General features: G+C 31.7%; 1 protein-coding gene across 1 annotated transcript in view; it reads left to right on the plus strand.

Moving 5' to 3' along the window:
- LOC661735 (uncharacterized protein) overlaps window positions 1-19674 on the plus strand; it is a 169433-nt gene that overhangs the window by 146747 nt on the left and 3012 nt on the right. Inside the window, exons 3-8 of the mRNA XM_967881.4 lie at window positions 194-444; window positions 3043-3260; window positions 7387-7542; window positions 11814-12048; window positions 12093-12898; window positions 18629-19156. Of these exons, the coding sequence (XP_972974.1) occupies window positions 194-444; window positions 3043-3260; window positions 7387-7542; window positions 11814-12048; window positions 12093-12898; window positions 18629-19156 (2194 nt within the window). The remainder of the gene's footprint in view (window positions 1-193; window positions 445-3042; window positions 3261-7386; window positions 7543-11813; window positions 12049-12092; window positions 12899-18628; window positions 19157-19674) is intronic.

Raw genomic sequence — 19674 nt, forward strand, 5'->3', positions numbered from 1 at the left:
TAGCAAATTGCAAATAAAAGGAGTTATTTCAGATAAAATTTTAATTAGTGATCATTGGTTAACAAGTCTGCAGTCATGTGTTGGCTTATTATGTGTAGAGTTTCCAATGTTTCAACAATATTATTGTTTTGTTGCATGGAACCGACTCCCAATTAATACCAAATTTCAATTGAGTATTTTCTTATTATTTCAGATCGTCGATGGCAACGCAAAGACGGACGTCTCAAACCGCAAAGAGCCCGGCATTTTTTGCGGTGAGAGTGAACAACCTCAAACTTTCATGTCGGAAACGTCTTTCGTGAAGGTTGTGTTTCATAGCGATAATTTCACCGACCAAACTTACTTTAGTTTCGATACGCGAGCCGAACAACAACTCGTTGTATATTTGAGGTATGGCCAGCACCCGGAACTTTATCCAAATAGACGAGGGGAGGTCGTTCAGGGGTAAGTTTATAACTAAATACATACATTCTAATTATGCAAGAAATTAACGCAACTTCTTCTTAATAACGAGACTAACGAGCTCTAATGAACACAAACTGTACGGCAAGCACCTAAGTTTATAAGCCTTCGGACGGGCTGTGCTGACTAAATGGCAAATGTTCTAATAATTACAACTCCATCAAAATTATACAGTATTTACTGATTTGGCGACCAAGCACGTTTTGGTGGAGGCGCCGGGCAAAAAAAAATTATACATACTGTTCTGTTTTTACTGTTACAAATTTAAACAGGTGATTGAACATTTAATTTTAAGGCAAAAGTTTTCTATAAACATGTATCGAAAAATACTTCGTAAGGGAGCTACACCCCCTCAAAAGGGTGCTTCTTTTAGTAGATTTTTCTCAACAATTCAAAAACCATTACAAGCAAAATTACAAAATTGGTACACTTGATAACCTTTATAAGCCTAACCGAATTCGAGGATCAAATGTAGAAAATTTTTTAATCAGGAGCGTTCCAAAGTGGGGGGTGAAGGGTAGAAAATACCCCAGTATTTTGATTTGAGTTTTTTGCACTTTTAGCAATAAAATCGTAAATTACTTAGTTTTTTAACATAAAAATGGTTTCTTGTGTTGTTTCGATACAACTCACCGTTTTTGAATAAAATTAATTTAAACGTTATGTTGCAGACCATAAACATCACCACTTTCAAAGTATGTAGCTCCCTTAAGAAATTTTTTCAATATTAAATTGAATTAAAATTTGTGGTACCTATATATTTTCATTTCTGTGTTTAAGAACATTTTCCGATAAAAAATACGAATATTTATTTCGCCCAAAATAAACCAAAAGATTACAGAGACAGTAGAATAATTTTTGTATAATTTAAACATTTTGGCAAATTTTTGAGAGAAAAACGCATTATTTACAAAAGTTTGCTAACCTGAATTGAAAATTCAACAATAATTTTTCTTAATAATAGAATGATTTTGACACTTTTAGAGAACTAATTTAGAAAATAGTATATTGTTATACGAGTTTTATAAGACGTTCTATTGTAACAAATAGAACATTTAATTTTTAGGCAAAAGTTTCCTATAAACATGTATCGAAAAATACTTCGTAAGAGAGCTACACCCCCTCAAAAGGGTGCTTCTTTTAGTAGGTTTTTCTCAACAATTCAAAAACCACTACAAGCAAAATTACAAAAATGGTACACTTGATAACCTTTATAAGCCTAACCGAATTCGAGGATCAAATGTAGAAAAATTTTTAATCAGGAGCGTTCCAAAGTGGGGGGTGAAGGGTAGAAAATACCCCAAGTATTTTGATTTGAGTTTTTTGCACTTTCAGCAATAAAATCGTAAATTACATAGTTTTTTTACATAAAAATGGTTTCTTGTGTTGTTTCGATACAACTCACCGTATTTGAATAAAATTAATTTAAACGTTATGTTGAAGACCATAAACATCACCACTTTTAAAGTATGTAGCTCCCTTAGGAAATATTTTTTGATACATGTTTATAGAAAACTTTTGTCTTAGAACTACTATAAAAACGGAACACGCTGTATAAGACATATTAAAACATTTATTTTGTTAATTTCTCTGTTACATTTATACTCCAGTAAAATGATGTTGCATTCTGGTGATGCAGAAATGCGTTAGTTGCGATAAATGACCGTAAATTATGTAAACTGCGGAGTCATTTAAATTCGGTGCTACACCGCAAGGCCCACAAGTGACGTATATCTATCTTCCAGTGTTATTCAACAGTAACAAGACTTGTGGTAACAGTTCCAGACGTTCATTGCGAACGCTAAAAGCTAAATGTTATTCAAGGAAATGTAGCTAGATTTTTTGCAGAAAAGGAATTTTCAATGTTTAACTTTGTACGTGTTTTTCAACATTCTCAACTCTTTTGTCGTGTTTATTCCTTACGTTTTACGATGCTTGAATTATAACGTCATAAAGTCGGGAATTTTTCAATTAAACGCCAAGTTTTAAAGCTCACAAAATTTTTGTAATTAACTTGGTGACTTTATTGCTCTTAAAATGCATATTTTTTCTAGTGGAAATACCATTTTTAACCCAAAGTTGCAAGTATTTGTTTCTGGAAAGTTTTAACTTTGTAGTATTGTTTCAAACGACTGTGGAGTGGCAATTAGCTTTTTATAGATGAAAAATAACAGTGCACTTGAGTTAAAAGTGGGTCTCAAAGAATACTCTCGTTTGTCTTTATAATTAAAGCTGCATCTTTTCTCCAGTAAATAAGTCAATCAAAACAAAAATAACTCGAGATAAACGAAGTGAATCGCTGTTAGAAAGCTCGTTGATTGTTGTGGCGTCTGAACGTTTGCCATTATCTCGCTGACAAAAAGACACGAAAGAATAATGTCATTTTTAATTAAAAGGGAGTGTTCTTTTGATGTCTGTGAATAAATCTGTAGGCAACGCGTGAACGCGTGATAAAAGGAGATATCTCTGGAAAATTCACGACGAAACCTCAATCAACAGGAGAACATCGTTCCCTTTTTGTCAGGTTTTCTGTTTGATTTAAAGGGCTCAATTTTTCAAGGAAATTTTCCCCTGTTACAGGTCTTACTGCGAGAGGATATTCCGGGACTGCCGCCTTCAAACTTGTTACGTGCAATCTCCGGCCTATCCCGGAGTCTATCCCCGGAATTTGCACTGCAGATATTACCTGAACACAAGACTGCCTTTCATCAAGCTGTACATCGAGAACGAAGAATTCAACATCGACGGACAGCGATGCGAAAATATCATGACATGTCCCATGAGGCCGATATCCTCAGGTTTGTAAATAGTTTTCGAAATTGAACGGCTTTCTAATCATAGTATTTATGTCATCTGTTGAATTAAAACAGCGACCACATTGATTTTTCTTGAGTCTGGAAAATAACCAGAAATCCTCTGGGAAACGTTTAAGTATTTATCTTTTTCGTAAACGAAATATAATTTCACTAATTCGCACGGCTAAGTTGCTAAAACTCAAAAATGTTGCGTCTTAAATGTTTTAATACAATTCAAATTTAAAAACGTGATTTTTTAGCGATATTTGGTCACAAATTAAAAAGTTACAGAAACAGTGCGTATTATAATTTTCAAGTGCTTAATAATATTTTTTAACAAGTTACGGAAAAATATCTGTATCATCTTCATATTTTATTTTTCTGTTTCAATACATTTTTCCATCAAAAACACAAAAGTTTAAAAAGGATAGAGCAATTTTTGCATTTTTTAAGCCTGTAGGTCCGTTTTTGATATAAAATTGCGTACAGTTTTTCGCGTAAATTTGCTAAATTGAGCTGTATATTAACTAATAAGTTTCGCCGGAAATCAAATTATTTTGCCACTTTTGCTGAAATGCAATTATTTCACGAACGTTTGTGGAAAACATAACAAAAAACGCTAAACTAAATCGTTACTGATGTTAGTTGCGTATTTTTGGGGAGTTTTACACGTTTTTAGTATAAGAACTAAATTATTTCTTAAAATTTTGTCAAAAAAATTGCAGAATTGTGTAAAAATAGGTATTACTTACATCTTTTGTATTTCTACGTTTTAAAACGCAAGTTTTTGGTTAAAGCAAAGGTTTGTTAAATCGGGCTAACAATTCACTAGCAAGTTTATTAGAAAATAAAATTATTTTGCCACTTTTGTAGAAACGCAAATTTGTTAAAATTTATGAAAATCGCCGGATGGAGACAGAAATGTGTTTCGAGTACGTTTTCTATCTGAAAATTTAAGTATGTAACAAATGTCGTCAAAAATGACCAAAAAAACATCGCAGAATTGGGTCGGAACAGGTTTTATTTACATAATGTTGTACTTTTTGTATTTCTACATTTCAGAACATTTTCCAACCAAAAAGGCGAAAGTTTAATGTAATTTTATTGTATTTCGTCAAAATAATGTAAAAAATTGCAAAAAAGTAGGTCAATTTTTGCCAGTTTTGAGCGTTTATGCACGTTTTCTATTTAAGAATTTTATTATTTTACTAAATTTTGTAAGAAGTATTTACAAAAAATAGCTGAATTAAATTAAAATTTGTGGTACCTACATATTTTGATTTCTGCGTTTCAGAACATATTCCCATCAAAAATACGAATATTTATTTCGCCCAAAATAAACCAAAGGATTACCGAGACAGTAGAATAATTTTTGTATAATTTAAACATTTTGGCAAATTTTTGAGAGAAAACCGCCTTATTTACAAAAGTTTGCTAACCTGAATTGAAAATTCAACAACAATTTTTCTTAATAATAGAATGATTTTGACACTTTTAGTGAACTAATTTAGAAAATAGTATGTTATTATACGAGTTTTATAAGACGTTCTATTGTAACACGAATAGTTTTGGAGCACGAAGAAGGAGTGCTCTAGTGGAATAAGGTTCACAATTAAATCTTATATAATAAGTGTAATATACTTTTTTTTCTACTTTGTATTTTTGTTGTTTGTTTATGTTTAATTTAATTTATCAAAATCTGTTCAAACTGTTTCCTCTTAATTTTGTTAATTATTTAGGCTTTATCAATAAACGACTTGACGCTGTTGAGAGATTACACACTAGATTACAGCCCAACACTGCCAATACAACTTCTAAAAATTTTCTAAAAAGAATTGCACAAAAATTCTCTTTGTGAAACTACTTTCAGTTTCACAATAGACAATTTGTAAATTCCCAAGCGTCAAAAAACGCATCAATCACTTAATATCAAAAAACTATTTTAGAAAAAAAATGCTATCACAGAAGTTTGTTAAAAACAATCTAACAGATCGACGAAGTGACTTGAAAATTGTATTAGTTTTGCATACTTTAAGCGTTTATGCACAATTTTGATTAGAAAACTCAATTATTTTGCAAAATATGTTCAAAACAACTCCAAAAATCGCAGAATTGGGTCGAAATTGGTGACCTTTATAATCATATTCTACAAGTATATTTTTGCGTTAAATGAGTTTAGTAAAAAAACGTGGAAATAAAAAAGAAAGTAGAGCAATTTTTGTATTTTTTGAGTATTTGATAATAACACAATAATTTTGCAAATGTTTTTTGAACTGAGATATAAAGTTAGGTTGGTAACTACACAACGAAATTATTTCGGGAAAGTTTATCAAAAGTAAACTAATATTTTTTTATATTTTTTGTTAAACGGCATATACAATAGCTACATATCAAAAGTCAAAAATTACATTATTTTCCCATTTTGCTAGCATTTTAGCACGTTATTTAAGTAGAAACTCAATTATTCTAATTTTTTTCCAAAAATGAGGCAAAAAAATTACGGATTGATTTCAAAATGGCTTTCTTTTTGATTATTTAAACGCTTTTTTTACAGTTTCTAAGACACTTCTTGCAGTTCAACCTTTTGAAAGTTTTTGGAGAATTATAAAGATTTTTTTTGTAAAAAAGTCAACGCATATTAAAGGTGCTTTCTAACAAAACTGTTTGACCTAACACCGAATAATTTTTAAATTGCTTTTTGAATTATGCTTAACGTAACTTTAATGTTAGCAATTCAGAGGAAGATTGTCTCATATTTACTTTTTATCTCGAATTAGTATTTGTTATTCGGACTTTTATCGCAGCAGTGCGAGTGTTCTTCCATCCGATTCGCATCCCTTATCCCGCAACACTAACGGCAGTTCCTTAGGTATTATTGCTGCGAATAGTGGTGGAGGCGGTAAGGCCATAAAAAGGGCCTGAGAGTTATTGTTATCGTTGTGTTTACACCGCTAACTCCGTCCGTCGTATCAACTAACAAACACTTCTTACCACCACTGCACACGCAAAGGTTTTTCTCTTTCCGTATAAACAGCCCTAATTTAGAAAGGCAACAGCAGAAAAACAAGCTTTACTCCAGAGGGGAGGTTCTTACTGGCATTTTAATTCAATCAACGCGGCTTGAAACAGCCAATAACGAAACAAAAAATTAAAAGCCCAGATATTATTTCTCCCTCAAGACACAAAGACCTAATTATTAATATGCACACTTATTTACAAAGCCAAGAATTTTTTAACAAGCAACTTAGAAATTTTCAATCTTTGCCAAATTAGGTTTGAAATTTTCTCCAAATTTAAAGACTACGAATTTGAAGAAGTAGTTTGTTAAAACAATGCAGAAACATTTATTTGTTATCTCGTTCCTGGTGCAACAATAATACTTGGTTTTCTCACATGAGTCTAAATTCCTTTTTCTAAATCAATTTTCGGGTGTCGAGTTAACTGATTTAGAACTTTCCAGTGGATGCAAAAAGTAATTTACTATAGTGCCATTAACTTAAAAATAATTTACTAGCTGTTAAAGTTGATAAATAGCCTGCTGAAGTGTTTTACAACAGTACGTGTGTTGTCTGTTAAAACGTCGAAAGTTTTCATCGTTACCGACTTGAAATCTGAAACTATTCTGCAGGCTATGCATTTTAATGTTCTTCCATTACGAAAAAGACGTGTCAATATGCTGTTGAATTGCTTGTTGTAACGTAGAAATGTTTGCAAAGTTTTGATTGATTTCAAAAACTCATAAACAAGTCTGAAATTGAATTTTTCAACTACTTTATTTTGAAACGTGCGAATAAAGGAAAAAATAAAAGCAATTAAAGCGGTAGCAGACGTGTCCGTATAGTGTCCAAGTGGCCTTTCAGTAAGTAACTGAAAAGTTTTTCTAAAGTTTGGGAAATGGAGACAGGAAACAGCTCCTTGTTGTCTCACGAGATTACTCTAAAGGTAATTCCAAAGCGTCACTGTTTAGTACATTAAGTCAATTAATTCTAGTTTTGGACTTTGAACTATTTTAGGATACGTTTTATTGATCCTTTACTAAAACCAAACTCTGTTGGAACAAAGATTTTCGTTGCCTTTTAAAATTTACTTTTCCATTCAAATTGATTTACATCGGATGTTGCACTTCCAGGCCAGGAGAATTGCCCCTACGACTACATAAAAATCTACGACGGAAAGAACGAGTTGAGTCCTGTTATTGGAACGTTTTGCGGGATGGGAAAGTTCCCGTACTCCATTATAGGCACATCTCAGGACCTTTTCGTGGAGTTTGTTTCGTCGCCGGCAGGTAAGAAGCGTGTTATTTCTCCTTGTTGTAGTTTATCGACATGGTAACGTTGTCGTTTTCGGCAACAAACAGCGTTCTTACACGGGATTATTTTTCGTATGAACAGGCGATTACGAGGGCGAGGGGGTCGGTGTGAATTTATGGTGAAGGGGATGGAGTTTTTCGTTTAAGCGTTAATACACCTTGCGTGAGGGAGGCGATGCTTTTTTAATGCGGGGTAATTCGGAAACAAAGGATGGCGGAATTGTATTTGGGGGAAACAGGGATACAGGAAAAAAGATTAGTGTTTATTGAAACATAAACTTCTAATATTTATGTCACGGCGGAGTAGGAAACTTGTTTCGTAAATATTTATTAACATGTATCGATATCATAATCCATTAATAATTTAAAAAAATATTTTTTGAAGCCTTAACAGTTAATGCTATTTTACAATTTAAATGTCAGGGATCCTAAACTCAAACAAAATTTTTTCGTTCTGTAGTGAAAAACCGCTTTAGTAGTGAACGGCTCCAATCGCCATATTTTAAACAAAAACGATGATCTATGTATTAGTTTCATGACTATAGTAAAAATTCCTTATTGAAAAACCTTTAAGCCTAAGGTTGCTTCGTTTTTCTCAGACACCACGATCTTTTTACATGTTTTGTTGATTTTTAATAACTTCCCACTTACAAACAAAATGGTTTACCGACAAACCACAAATCAATTTTGTTAAAACAAGTTGATCCTCACATCTACCTCGCTTAAAAAATGCCAACTCGCTTAGGAATGGTTTTTGATCTTTACATTGGTCGACAATAATTTTTTATTTGCCTTTTTAATTAAGTTAATTTCTATAAAGAAGGGATCATTAAAACCATCGTCCTGCAACGGAACTACTGAAAAAATTAGCGTTTTCACACCAAACTAAAGAGATTTAAGCCGATCTCATGCAATTTGGTTTGTTCATAAGGAAGAAATCCTAGATAAGCAAGAGAGTTTAAAGAATATGCGCGTAGATTTTTTTGACGATGTTTATACCAGTTGTTTAAATGTTGGTTTTTAATTTTAAATAAAAGCGAATTACATTACATTTTCACTGAAAACAATCAGTTTTGTTTAAAATTTTAAATTCTAGCATTTCATTGCTTAAAAGAGATTTAAATTGCGAAAATGGCTCAAATTATCTCACTGTAGCTAAAAACGACAACCGGGGTTTAATTTTCTTGAAATAAGTTGATATTGTAAATTAAAACAACAATTTTATACAAATCTTTTTAAATAAATAAGTTGATTTCACCGATTTCTGAAAACGTAGATTCTCATCCTAGTTTCTTTAAAATAATAGTTTTTCAATGATTTCTTGTTATATTCTAAAAACCCGAAACAGTTATAACATGAGTTTTAATTATTTGATAATTTTGATTAAAAACTACGTTTTGTGCAGAAATAATGCTGCTTAAGCTATTACTAGACAAAGAATTATCAGATCAATTTGCTTCGGTAAAACTATGTATTAAAAAAACTTCGTTGTAAAGCAGATTCTGGCAATTTAAACCATTTCATATCAATTTGACGCTTTTTCTAAAGCAGAAACTAATTAGAAAATCACCATTGTAAATCTTCAACAGGTTATGTAACCAGTCACTGGGTTATAATATTTAATGATCTTAATTAGCGCCAATTATGGCACAAAACAATACGCCTCCACAACATAGTCAGAGAGCCTACACTCAAATAAATTTATTTTGTTTTGTAGTGAGAAACCGCTAGGCTTCTTTAGAGTTTAAGATAAAAATTAAGAATCTATTCTCATCTGCTAACAGAAACACTTTAACTGTGAAATAAAAGAGCCTATATTTTTTATTACACTTTTTTATACAGGGTCGCTAAAAAGCATGGATTCAGTTAAATGTTATAAAAACTATTGATCAAAACTTATTGAAATTTGGTATATGTTTAAGAGTATATAAAGTGTATCGTTTCAGATGTTTATTAAATTTCTGTCTCTATTTGTTGTTCAGATACAAGGCTAACTTGATTAATTTTAAATAGCAACAAGGGTCAATTTTAATATTTTTGAGAGGAGCATTTTTTTTAGTTCTATGGTATAACACATGCACACCTTAATGTGATCGAAACTTAAAAAAAAACGAAAATTTTAAAAAATAAAAAGTTTTATTAGCCTTGGAAATGTTGTCTTTATATGTCGTTAGCTCATTAACCAAAAAGTAAGTAAAAATTAAGAATAATTGTTAAAATAACACTTTTAGCTGAAAAAGAACACGTTTAATTAAAAAATTTTAAACACGGAATACTTGATTTTAATGCTACAAACGATGTTCACTAATTTCCACTAACTTCTTGGCTTTCTGTCTTCATGATAAACCACCATGAGAGAAGTTTTTTCGCTCAGTTTTACTCAAATGTACTATTATCAAACTAATTATTGCACTCAGGATTAATTTTTGGGCTAATATACAGGTGACACACATTGCTAATAAGAATATTTTCAAAGCTAACTTAGTTTTACTATTCCAGAATTTTTTTACATTCTAATAAAAGCAATGGTGGGTATCATGTTACATTATTGAATTCAGAAAAAAATGCTTTTTTAAAAATGATTAAATTTGACCTTTCGTGCCATTTAAAAAAATTGAGTTAGCCTTAAATTTTCAAAATAAATGTCGATAAAAATTTGAAAAAGCTTTCAGATGATAGAATTTAAACACTTTTAACTGTTCCCCAAATTTCAAGGTTTTCTGTTAAACCGTTCTGAAAATATTTAACTGTATCCATACTTTTTAGCGACTCTGTATATATAAAAAACGTGCAAGAGATTTGGCTTTTTTCTAAAGCAGAAATTGTCAGAAATCAACTTTTTAGCAAACAGTAATAAAAAAACTCGTGGTTGTTTACCTCTAGTGTATTCCTAAACGGGTGATTAATTGTTTTATATCACATAATTAGATCAATTAGAAACGAATAACTAGAATTATAAACGATCTAGAATATCGAAGAGACTGTTCATCTACCTTCTGTCTTTTAAAAAAAATTTCTTTACATTTCTACAGCTTGTATAAGAACTTGCTCTCTACCGAGAAGGTGCGTGTAGTTTACGCAATTTTGAAGCTAAAGTTTCTCTACAAAAAATTCTAACTCTTTGCGTTTGTAAGATAAGAACGGTTGAAAATAGAAAATCACAAAAGGGCTTGCTCTAGAGGACTATTAGCTGTCTCAAAACTATAAAAACGCCAACGTCGCATTTTCGCTCAAATTAGCTGTTATAAATTATTCATGCATTTCAAAAACATAATAGCTAATGTAATTTATACTTTCAATTTAGTCTGATCTAATCATTCTAACTATTTTACAACTTTATCAATGTTATTTTAAGAAATAATTTGGTAAAATGCGTCGTTGGCGTTTTTATAGTTTTGAAACAACTACTAATTAAATAAACACGTTGCTAGGAAAACAAGAAATAGGTAGAACGGACAATAAAAGTGAGCACTTGAATTATTTTTCATGAAAATACTGTATACAGTAGATCTGGAGAGAGCTTCTGGGATTGGTTATCTTAACAGACCTCTGTATCTCTCAAACGAAGAATAAAAGATCTACTTTCTTTGGATTTTTGTCATCCCCATTGCTGTTATCACTAGCACCTTCGTGGTGGGGAGTGAGTTTTGATACAGCCTGTATACCACTGTCTGCTTTATATATAACAAATTTAGATTAGAAAAAATAGATTTTTCTTCTCTACATGCATTGTAAGTGAAGCCTACACTCATAGTTACGCGTAGTATGTCGCTAATTTAGGTATTAATTTAAAATTGACTAATGATAATAATCATAGCTGAAAAAATATAATAAACGACACGGAATGTGAAGACTAACTTGTCTCGGAAGAATCAACGGAGAATTCTTTCTTAATGTTGTAATGCCCTTACATTCTTTGTGTAGCTTGCACAAATAACTATTACACAATGAAAAGAGTTAGATTTTACACCTTGGTCCAAAAAAATATATCTTCGCAACATGATCAGGGATCCTAAACTCAAATATATTTTTTCTTTTTGTTGTATTAAAAATTCAAAAACTAACCGTACACTGTAACACGAACACTTTTATTGTGAATTAAGACCGCCAGTATTTTGATGATTATTATTGAAAAAATGGCATAGAAAATAAAACAACCTTCAGGCCCTACTGCAACATTTTTAGAGATTTAAATATTTGGAAAAACACGGAGTTAAGCATTTTTAACCTCTTGCTTACTTTTTTAGGCCCTTTGCTCAACACTGGTTTCCACTTCAACGTCGGAAACTGGCCAGGCCACGTGGATACGGCCGGGAGTCGAAACGGCACCTGTGACTGGCTCCTGTCCTCCGAGAGTCTTCGAGCATCTGGAGATTCCGAAGGAATTTTCCTCTCCGTAGCCCACTGGTACCCCCCACATACCAGCTGTACATATCTCATGCAAGGGGAAGAGGGCGAAATCGTCCGACTATATTTCCCCAGGTAAACACACTAATTTTAAAACAAAAACTAATAATAAATTTCAGTTTTCGGATAAACCGAATCGAGTCTCCAATCCAGCCAATTGAAGGCGACTGTGGCGAGTCGCTCACTCTTTACGACTCCTCCTGGCCTGACGACTCAAAAATCATCAAGACTTTCTGTGATACCTTCTCCAAAGCAATGGAAAAGCACGATTTCGTCTCAACCGGAAACGCCCTCTTCGTTCGCTTCGAGAGCAAAACCGGGAGTTACAGCGGCTCGTCTTTGTACTATTGGGCCCATTACGATTTTTTCAACAACACGAAATTGGGCGAACCAGTGCCTGGCAAACCCTGCGATGAAGTGTTCGCTTCGTGGAGGCAAACTCGAGGCTGGTTGAGGTCTCCGCTGAACACTTTGGTTTACAAGCAGACACAGTCGAGTGAAGATGTGCAATGTTTGTACCGTTTTGTTACCGATCGGAGACTTTTCGCTCGTGTTATTTTGACTATAACGAACATCGATTTCAAGGAGAATCCATACAATCAAGCGCCTTGCTCAAATTGTTTGGAGGATCGAGTTGATAAGTTGGTAATTTGGGAGCCTCTTCCTCCGGGGGCTAACACCTCGTATCCGCCGATACCGTTGACCAAGGCGGCCCAAAGTGGCAATGTGACTTGCTTGTGTAGCAAGCACACTTCTTCGACTCAAATCATATCAAGAGGAGAACAACTTAATCTTCAGCTGATTGTGGATAGTGCGCATTCGGCGTTGAGCTACTTCAAACACAATTCGCCGCTTTTTGAAGCCACGTATGAGTTTGTGCACGGGCCGCTGTGTGGGCCTCCAATTATTCAACCACTTCTAAATGGTAATTATACTGTTTTATTACATAAAAAAGCAATACATTTGGAACAAATTCATAAAAACAAATCAAACACTAGATGGAACAAACTCTAATAACAAAATTTTGCTAAATGTTTTTGGTTTTAGTTAAAACCAAATCAAAACCATGTAAACTTGTACCAGAAGGTAATCTTCTATTCATTAATACAGTATTAGCTTTTTCCTACGACACTATTCGAAAAATGACAATTTCACACAATTTAGTAGGTCCGAAGTAATATTACCGTTGGGGGCGCCACTGAGTAAGACTGAAAACACTAACCAAAAATGGCGGGAAAATTTTTATTTAGATGTTTTAGAGAGTTTTTTTTTTAATTTTGGGGCTTCACATTTATTACATTACATAATGACTGTTGTATGTTTGGTGTATGGTACGAACGTTGACGAATTAAAGATGACCAGAAAAACGCGAATAACGTATGAATGCTCATCTAAAACAAAAATTTCGCAAATTTTGTGTTTACATCGTCATATTTTTCTTCTAAATAAAGCTAAAAACTTTATTGTTTTGCACTAGATTTCCCAGTAAATGTAGATTCGAAAGAGTATAAACAAGCTCTAGATTTTACATATAAAAGTAAGAAAATTACAGTTTTTTTTGGTGCAGGAATAATTTCGATATCTGTAATACTCACCAAGTTATTGCAATTTAAATTTACTGCAATATGTGCGCGAAGTAGAGATCGCGGCATTCTCCCTTTGTAGTCACTACAGGACCACTGGACCAAGCATCGCACAATGTCGTTAGACCTCTCTTAGTATTTATTTTATATTTCTTTCAATTACAAACATTTCAAAGACCAAAAAACGATACATAATAAAATCATCAATAATTTTTCACGTCAAATTATTTTATTTACTAACTAAATTTCTTGCAATTGGTTAAAATCAAGCATTTTATTCCTAATTCATCACTTCCAAAATTTTTTTATCATTTTTTTTTATTATATGTGATTTTATAACTTAAGAATAAGCCAAATTAAATAAAAATGCCTATTTTCACGTAAGTGCATTTTAAATAATGAGTAATAAAGATTCGTGGTTTGATCACTTTTGTGAATACATAAATTACGATACAAAGATTTTTATTAAAGTTTTTTGAATTTAATAATTTTTTTTATTTTTTTAATTAATTTAATTTAAAGCAATTGCAGAGCTGTGTTTCATAGTTACAACATCTTTAATTTGATAGCTACTGGTTTTAAAAGGTAAAAAAGCAATGTCTAAAATGTGTTATTTTAACTAATTTCAAGAGATTTATTAGTTAGTAAGTAAACTGTTCTTTGACGTGAAAATCATTAATTATTTTGTTATTTACCATTTTTTGACGTTTGAAATGTTGTAAGTGAAAAAAATATAGACTAAAAACTAAGAGGAGTCGAACGACACGGCGCGACATTTGACCTAGCTTGCTTGGTCCAGTGGTCCTGTAGTTACTACAAAGAGAGATATGCCGCGATCTCCACTTCGCGCGCATATTGCAGTAATTTTGAATTGCAATAACTTGGTGAGGATTACAGATATCGAAATGATTCTTGTACCAAAAACTTATATGAACTATTGGCATCATTTTATCTCGATTATGTAAGGGTCTATCTTTTAAAATAAAAAAAAACTCGCATCTCGAAAATTCCACTACACAAATATGACACGTTACAAGAAAATTCTAATTTTCTTACTTTTCTTTTGTAAAATCTAAGCATGTTTATATACATTAGAATCTACATATACTGAGGAACCTAGGGCTAAAAAATTAAATTACTTAGCTTTATTCCTAAAGAAAATATGATGATGTAAACACAAAATTTGTTCAATTTTAGTTTTTCAAAAATTTTCAGAAAAACGTCTTTTTTATAATGAAGGCAATTCCAAATCAAAAATCGGCCTGCAGATTCGAATTCAGCAAGAAATTCTACATAAGAATTACTTTTCAGCAATCGTGTGCACTCGAGTCCGGACCAACTTCTTAAATAAGCAACTTTTGAGATGCCTGCTCCCGGACTATTTATTGTAGAAATTAAGAAAAACATTGAAAAGCATACATTTTGGTACAATTTATGCTTAAATAAATGAACAGTTGTTAATCTTAATTGCAGTTTTGTGGATTCACCGAAGTATTTTATAATTTTTTTATTGAAAAAGTTCTAAACTCAAATTTACACACTTCAATAATTTACTGTTTTTATTTTAGCCCAACATGTGTTTGCTATCCTCTATAATCCAATATCTAAGTCTTTAATTACGCATTTGTTTTAGTAACACTTTGTTGTCAAAAATAAACTCTTTTTCACTTTTAATCCACTTACAAATTTCAATAAAAAATAATCACGAAAAACCGTACAACCAAAGGCAACGCTAGAATTTACGATCACATACTTTTAGACTGACTTCCTCTAATGTAAGATTAACATAATACACGCAAAATTTCTAAATGATTCATTAAATGAGGAACTACGAAAATTTCGTTACTGTTTTTGGAAAATATGTCGTCACCAGAGAACGTTTAGTTTATTTTATTTTCGAATATCGCACAGTTGTCACGTACTTAATTGTTCGCATTTATCAAGTATGTTGCTATTATTCTGTTTATCTGCAAGGAGAGCTCAGAAGCAAGACAACTGGTTGGTGTGAACAAACGTAACAACCTTTGCAGCTTTCTTAAACAAATAGCCATTTATTTAAACCTTAAAAATCCAGAACTTTAATATACAGGACACTGTTTTCGGCGGTACGCCGATGTCACAACACTTAAGAGCGAAGTCTACTGTCGTGAATATACACATGAATCAATTACCATTTTTAATTTTTAAAAAACATAAAGATCAAAATTCTCACTCGCACGATGTTTTTCACTTTACACACACGTTATGTATTTGTCTAAAAAAGTATATTATGTTGTATTTATAAACGTCATTAAAGACCTCTTCATCATAACGTAAGCCTTTTTGTAATTTTAAGCTTTAAATATTCAATTTCCACACTTCTGAATTAAAAAAAAAATGCATTATCCTTTGTTACATACGTTTTTAAAATCAGCTAATGTAACATAAATAGAATTATAAACGGTTGAGGTTTAATTACCGTGACTCCTGGCGCACTGTTTTTGGACAAAATTTACTAAAAACAGTACAGGCACTTAAAAAATGCAAGAATTACGTCTCACTCCTTACACTTTTGAATCGCTCACAACTGATTATTACCAAATCATCACCACTTCAATAAGACCTCTCAAAGTTGAAATTAAAGTTAAAGGTGCTGCGATAAAAAAGGTTAAATTGGTTTTGTTTTGGTATTAATTTTAAATTTTATCACCAGAATTATAGGGTTTGCGGTCAACGAAAAAATGGCTCGATTATTATCAATTATCTATTATTATAGATTATTAGGTTTTTCTCTAGTTTAGATTTTTTTATTTAAGAGCAAGATACTTCTCCATATTTTTGCAAACTTTACTCGATCACAGCTCTTCTTTAAATTATTCTCTACATTTCTGCTAGGATCCTATTCTTTACATATTTTACTAAAAAAAATTTATATATTTTTTTTAATTTTTACATTTTTAGTAAAGTCTTCCTTAGATATTTTGGTAGATTCATTTACAAATTTTAGTCTAAATTCGTTTTTGATGCATTCTCGATAATACTTCTCCAGCTCTTTTTTAAGTAAAATTTTACTCTAAATCTTTTTCTAGTGTTTTTTAGAACCTTTGTCCTTTATAGATTTTTTCTATATTTTTTTGAAAACCGTAGAATACTCTTCTAAATTGTTTTATAAATTTACCTTTAAATCTCTCTTTAGTTTGTTAATTTTGATTTGTCCTTTAGTTTGTATTTATGGTTTCTCAATTGAAGAAACAATAATTTTTTAGAATTGGTTTAATTACCGTGACTCCTGGCGCACTGTTTTTGGACAAAATTTACTAAAAACAGTACAGGCACTTAAAAAATGCAAGAATTACGTCTCACTCCTTACACTTTTGAATCGCTCACAACTGATTATTACCAAATCATCACCACTTCAATAAGTCCTCTCAAAGTTGAAATTAAAGTTAAAGGTGCTGCGATAAAAAAGGTTAAATTGGTTTTGTTTTGGTATTAATTTTAAATTTTATCACCAGAATTATAGGGTTTGCGGTCAACGAAAAAATGGCTCGATTATTATCAATTATCTATTATTATAGATTATTAGGTTTTTCTCTAGTTTAGATTTTTTTTATTTAAGAGCAAGATACTTCTCCATATTTTTGCAAACTTTACTCGATCACAGCTCTTCTTTAAATTATTCTCTACATTTCTGCTAGGATCCTATTCTTTACATATTTTACTAAAAAAAATTTATATATTTTTTTTAATTTTTACATTTTTAGTAAAGTCTTCCTTAGATATTTTGGTAGATTCATTTACAAATTTTAGTCTAAATTCGTTTTTGATGCATTCTCGATAATACTTCTCCAGCTCTTTTTTAAGTAAAATTTTACTCTAAATCTTTTTCTAGTGTTTTTTAGAACCTTTGTCCTTTATTGATTTATTCTATATTTTTTTGAAAACCGTAGAATACTCTTCTAAATTGTTTTATAAATTTACCTTTAAATCCCTCTTTAGTTTGTTAATTTTGATTTGTCCTTTAGTTTGTATTTATGGTTTCTCAATTGAAGAAACAATAATTTTTTAGAATTGGTTTAATTACCGTGACTCCTGGCGCACTGTTTTTGGACAAAATTTACTAAAAACAGTACAGGCACTTAAAAAATGCAAGAATTACGTCTCACTCCTTACACTTTTGAATCGCTCACAACTGATTATTACCAAATTATCACCACTTCAATTAGACCTCTCAAAGTTGAAATTAAAGTTAAAGGTGCTGCGATAAAAAAGGTTAAATTGGTTTTGTTTTGGTATTAATTTTAAATTTTATCACCAGAATTATAGGGTTTGCGGTCAACGAAAAAATGGCTCGATTATTATCAATTATCTATTAGTATAGATTATTAGGTTTTTCTCTAGTTTAGATTTATTTTATTTAAGTGCAAGATACTTCTCCATATTTTTGCAAACTTTACTCGATCACAGCTCATCTTTGAATTTTTCTCGATATTTCTTCTAGGATCCTATTCTTTACATATTTTACTAAATTTTTTTTTATTTTTTTTTATTTTTACATTTTTGGTAGATTCATTTACAAATTTTAGTCTAAATTCGTTTTCAAAGCATTCTCGATAATACTTCTCCAGCTCTTTTTTAAGTAAAATTTTACTTTAAATCTTTTTCTAGTGTTTTTTAGAACCTTTGTCAGATTCCTTTATAGATTTTTTCTATATTTTTTTGAAAACCGTACAATACTCTTCTAAATTGTTTTATAAATTTATCTTTAAATCTCTCTTTAGTTTGTTAATTTTGGTTTATCCTTTAGTTTGTATTTATGGTATCTCGATTGAAGAAACAATAATTTTTTTAGATTCGGCTTCAGATTCATCACAAAATGATCTCGAAGACTTTTTCATTGCATTTTTTATAAAATTATTCTCTAGATTTTTTCTCAGATGCTCTAGTCTATATCCTTCTCTTGATTCTTAATTAAATTCTTCTCTAAATTTATTGTTGTACTATTCACTATCGCTCGTTTGTGCTTCAATCAAAATCGATTCTTATTCATTGTTCATTAGCGAGGTAATTAACTAAGTAACTATTTTGTTTAGGTGAAATCCACTACCCTTACTACGAAGCCATCGGCTACGTGGAGCCTCCCAAATCAATCCGCTGCATCTGGGAGATTAAAGTAAACCGAGAGCGCGACCTTTGGTTGCACTTCGACCGCATTAAATTCTCCTCAAAGGCTTGCGACGACGGGATAGTGGACATCTTCCTCAAAGGTCGTCTCGAGCCATACTTATCGATCTGCGGCGAGAACGTTTCTCTCGTCAAAGAACTGCCAGTGTTGTCAGCGGCCGAACTAAGTCCTGATGGAACTGAACCGGGAGTTACAATCCAGTTCATCGGGAGAACATCACCAACGAGGGCAGCTTTCACTATAGCGTGGACGGAGTTGTTCCATTTGCCGAGGAATCAAGACGGAAGTCTTATGTCTTCGAGACTTACAGGCGGAGGGAATGTCGAAGACGATGAGGGATGCGGGTTTGTGTGTCCGGGAGAGGCAGGGTTGTGTATAGCTGCGGGACTTGTTTGTAATGGAGTGATTAATTGCCCGAATGTTACCGATCACAAAGGTGGGTGCGATTTATTGGTTAACACCTATTTGCTTAAATTAAAGGATTACACGCTCTGGTGCAAAACGGTAGTAATTCTAACAATTTATAAAACGGTAGATTTCTTAAAAAATAAAACTGAGACTTTCTTTTAGCGTTTTCAATTTTCGAAAAAAGTAACAAATTGAAGGTAACGTTTTATATACTCAATTTTTCAAAATAGAATGCCTCCTCTTTTTCTTTAGTAAATGAAGAAGAATTTAATTCTGCATCGATCTGTATTATTGTACCTGTACTTAAAGTTATATTGATATATTTGCCAAAAATTTCTGGAATAAGATAACTTAAAGAATTTGCAAAATTTTAGCTATAGTTAAAAACGAATTAAAGCTAATTCAGGATTAAACTTATTTGAATTGCAGTAATTTGAATTAGTTTGCTATTAACTTTATAGCCAAAATATTTTTTTCTTGTTTGTTTTGTTGTGGAGGTAATATGCAACTTTTCCCACTTACCTACATCAAAATTTTTTTCTATAT

The sequence above is a fragment of the Tribolium castaneum genome, chromosome 6 (assembly GCF_031307605.1).
Source record: "Tribolium castaneum strain GA2 chromosome 6, icTriCast1.1, whole genome shotgun sequence".
Taxonomy (NCBI): Eukaryota; Metazoa; Arthropoda; class Insecta; order Coleoptera; family Tenebrionidae; genus Tribolium; species Tribolium castaneum.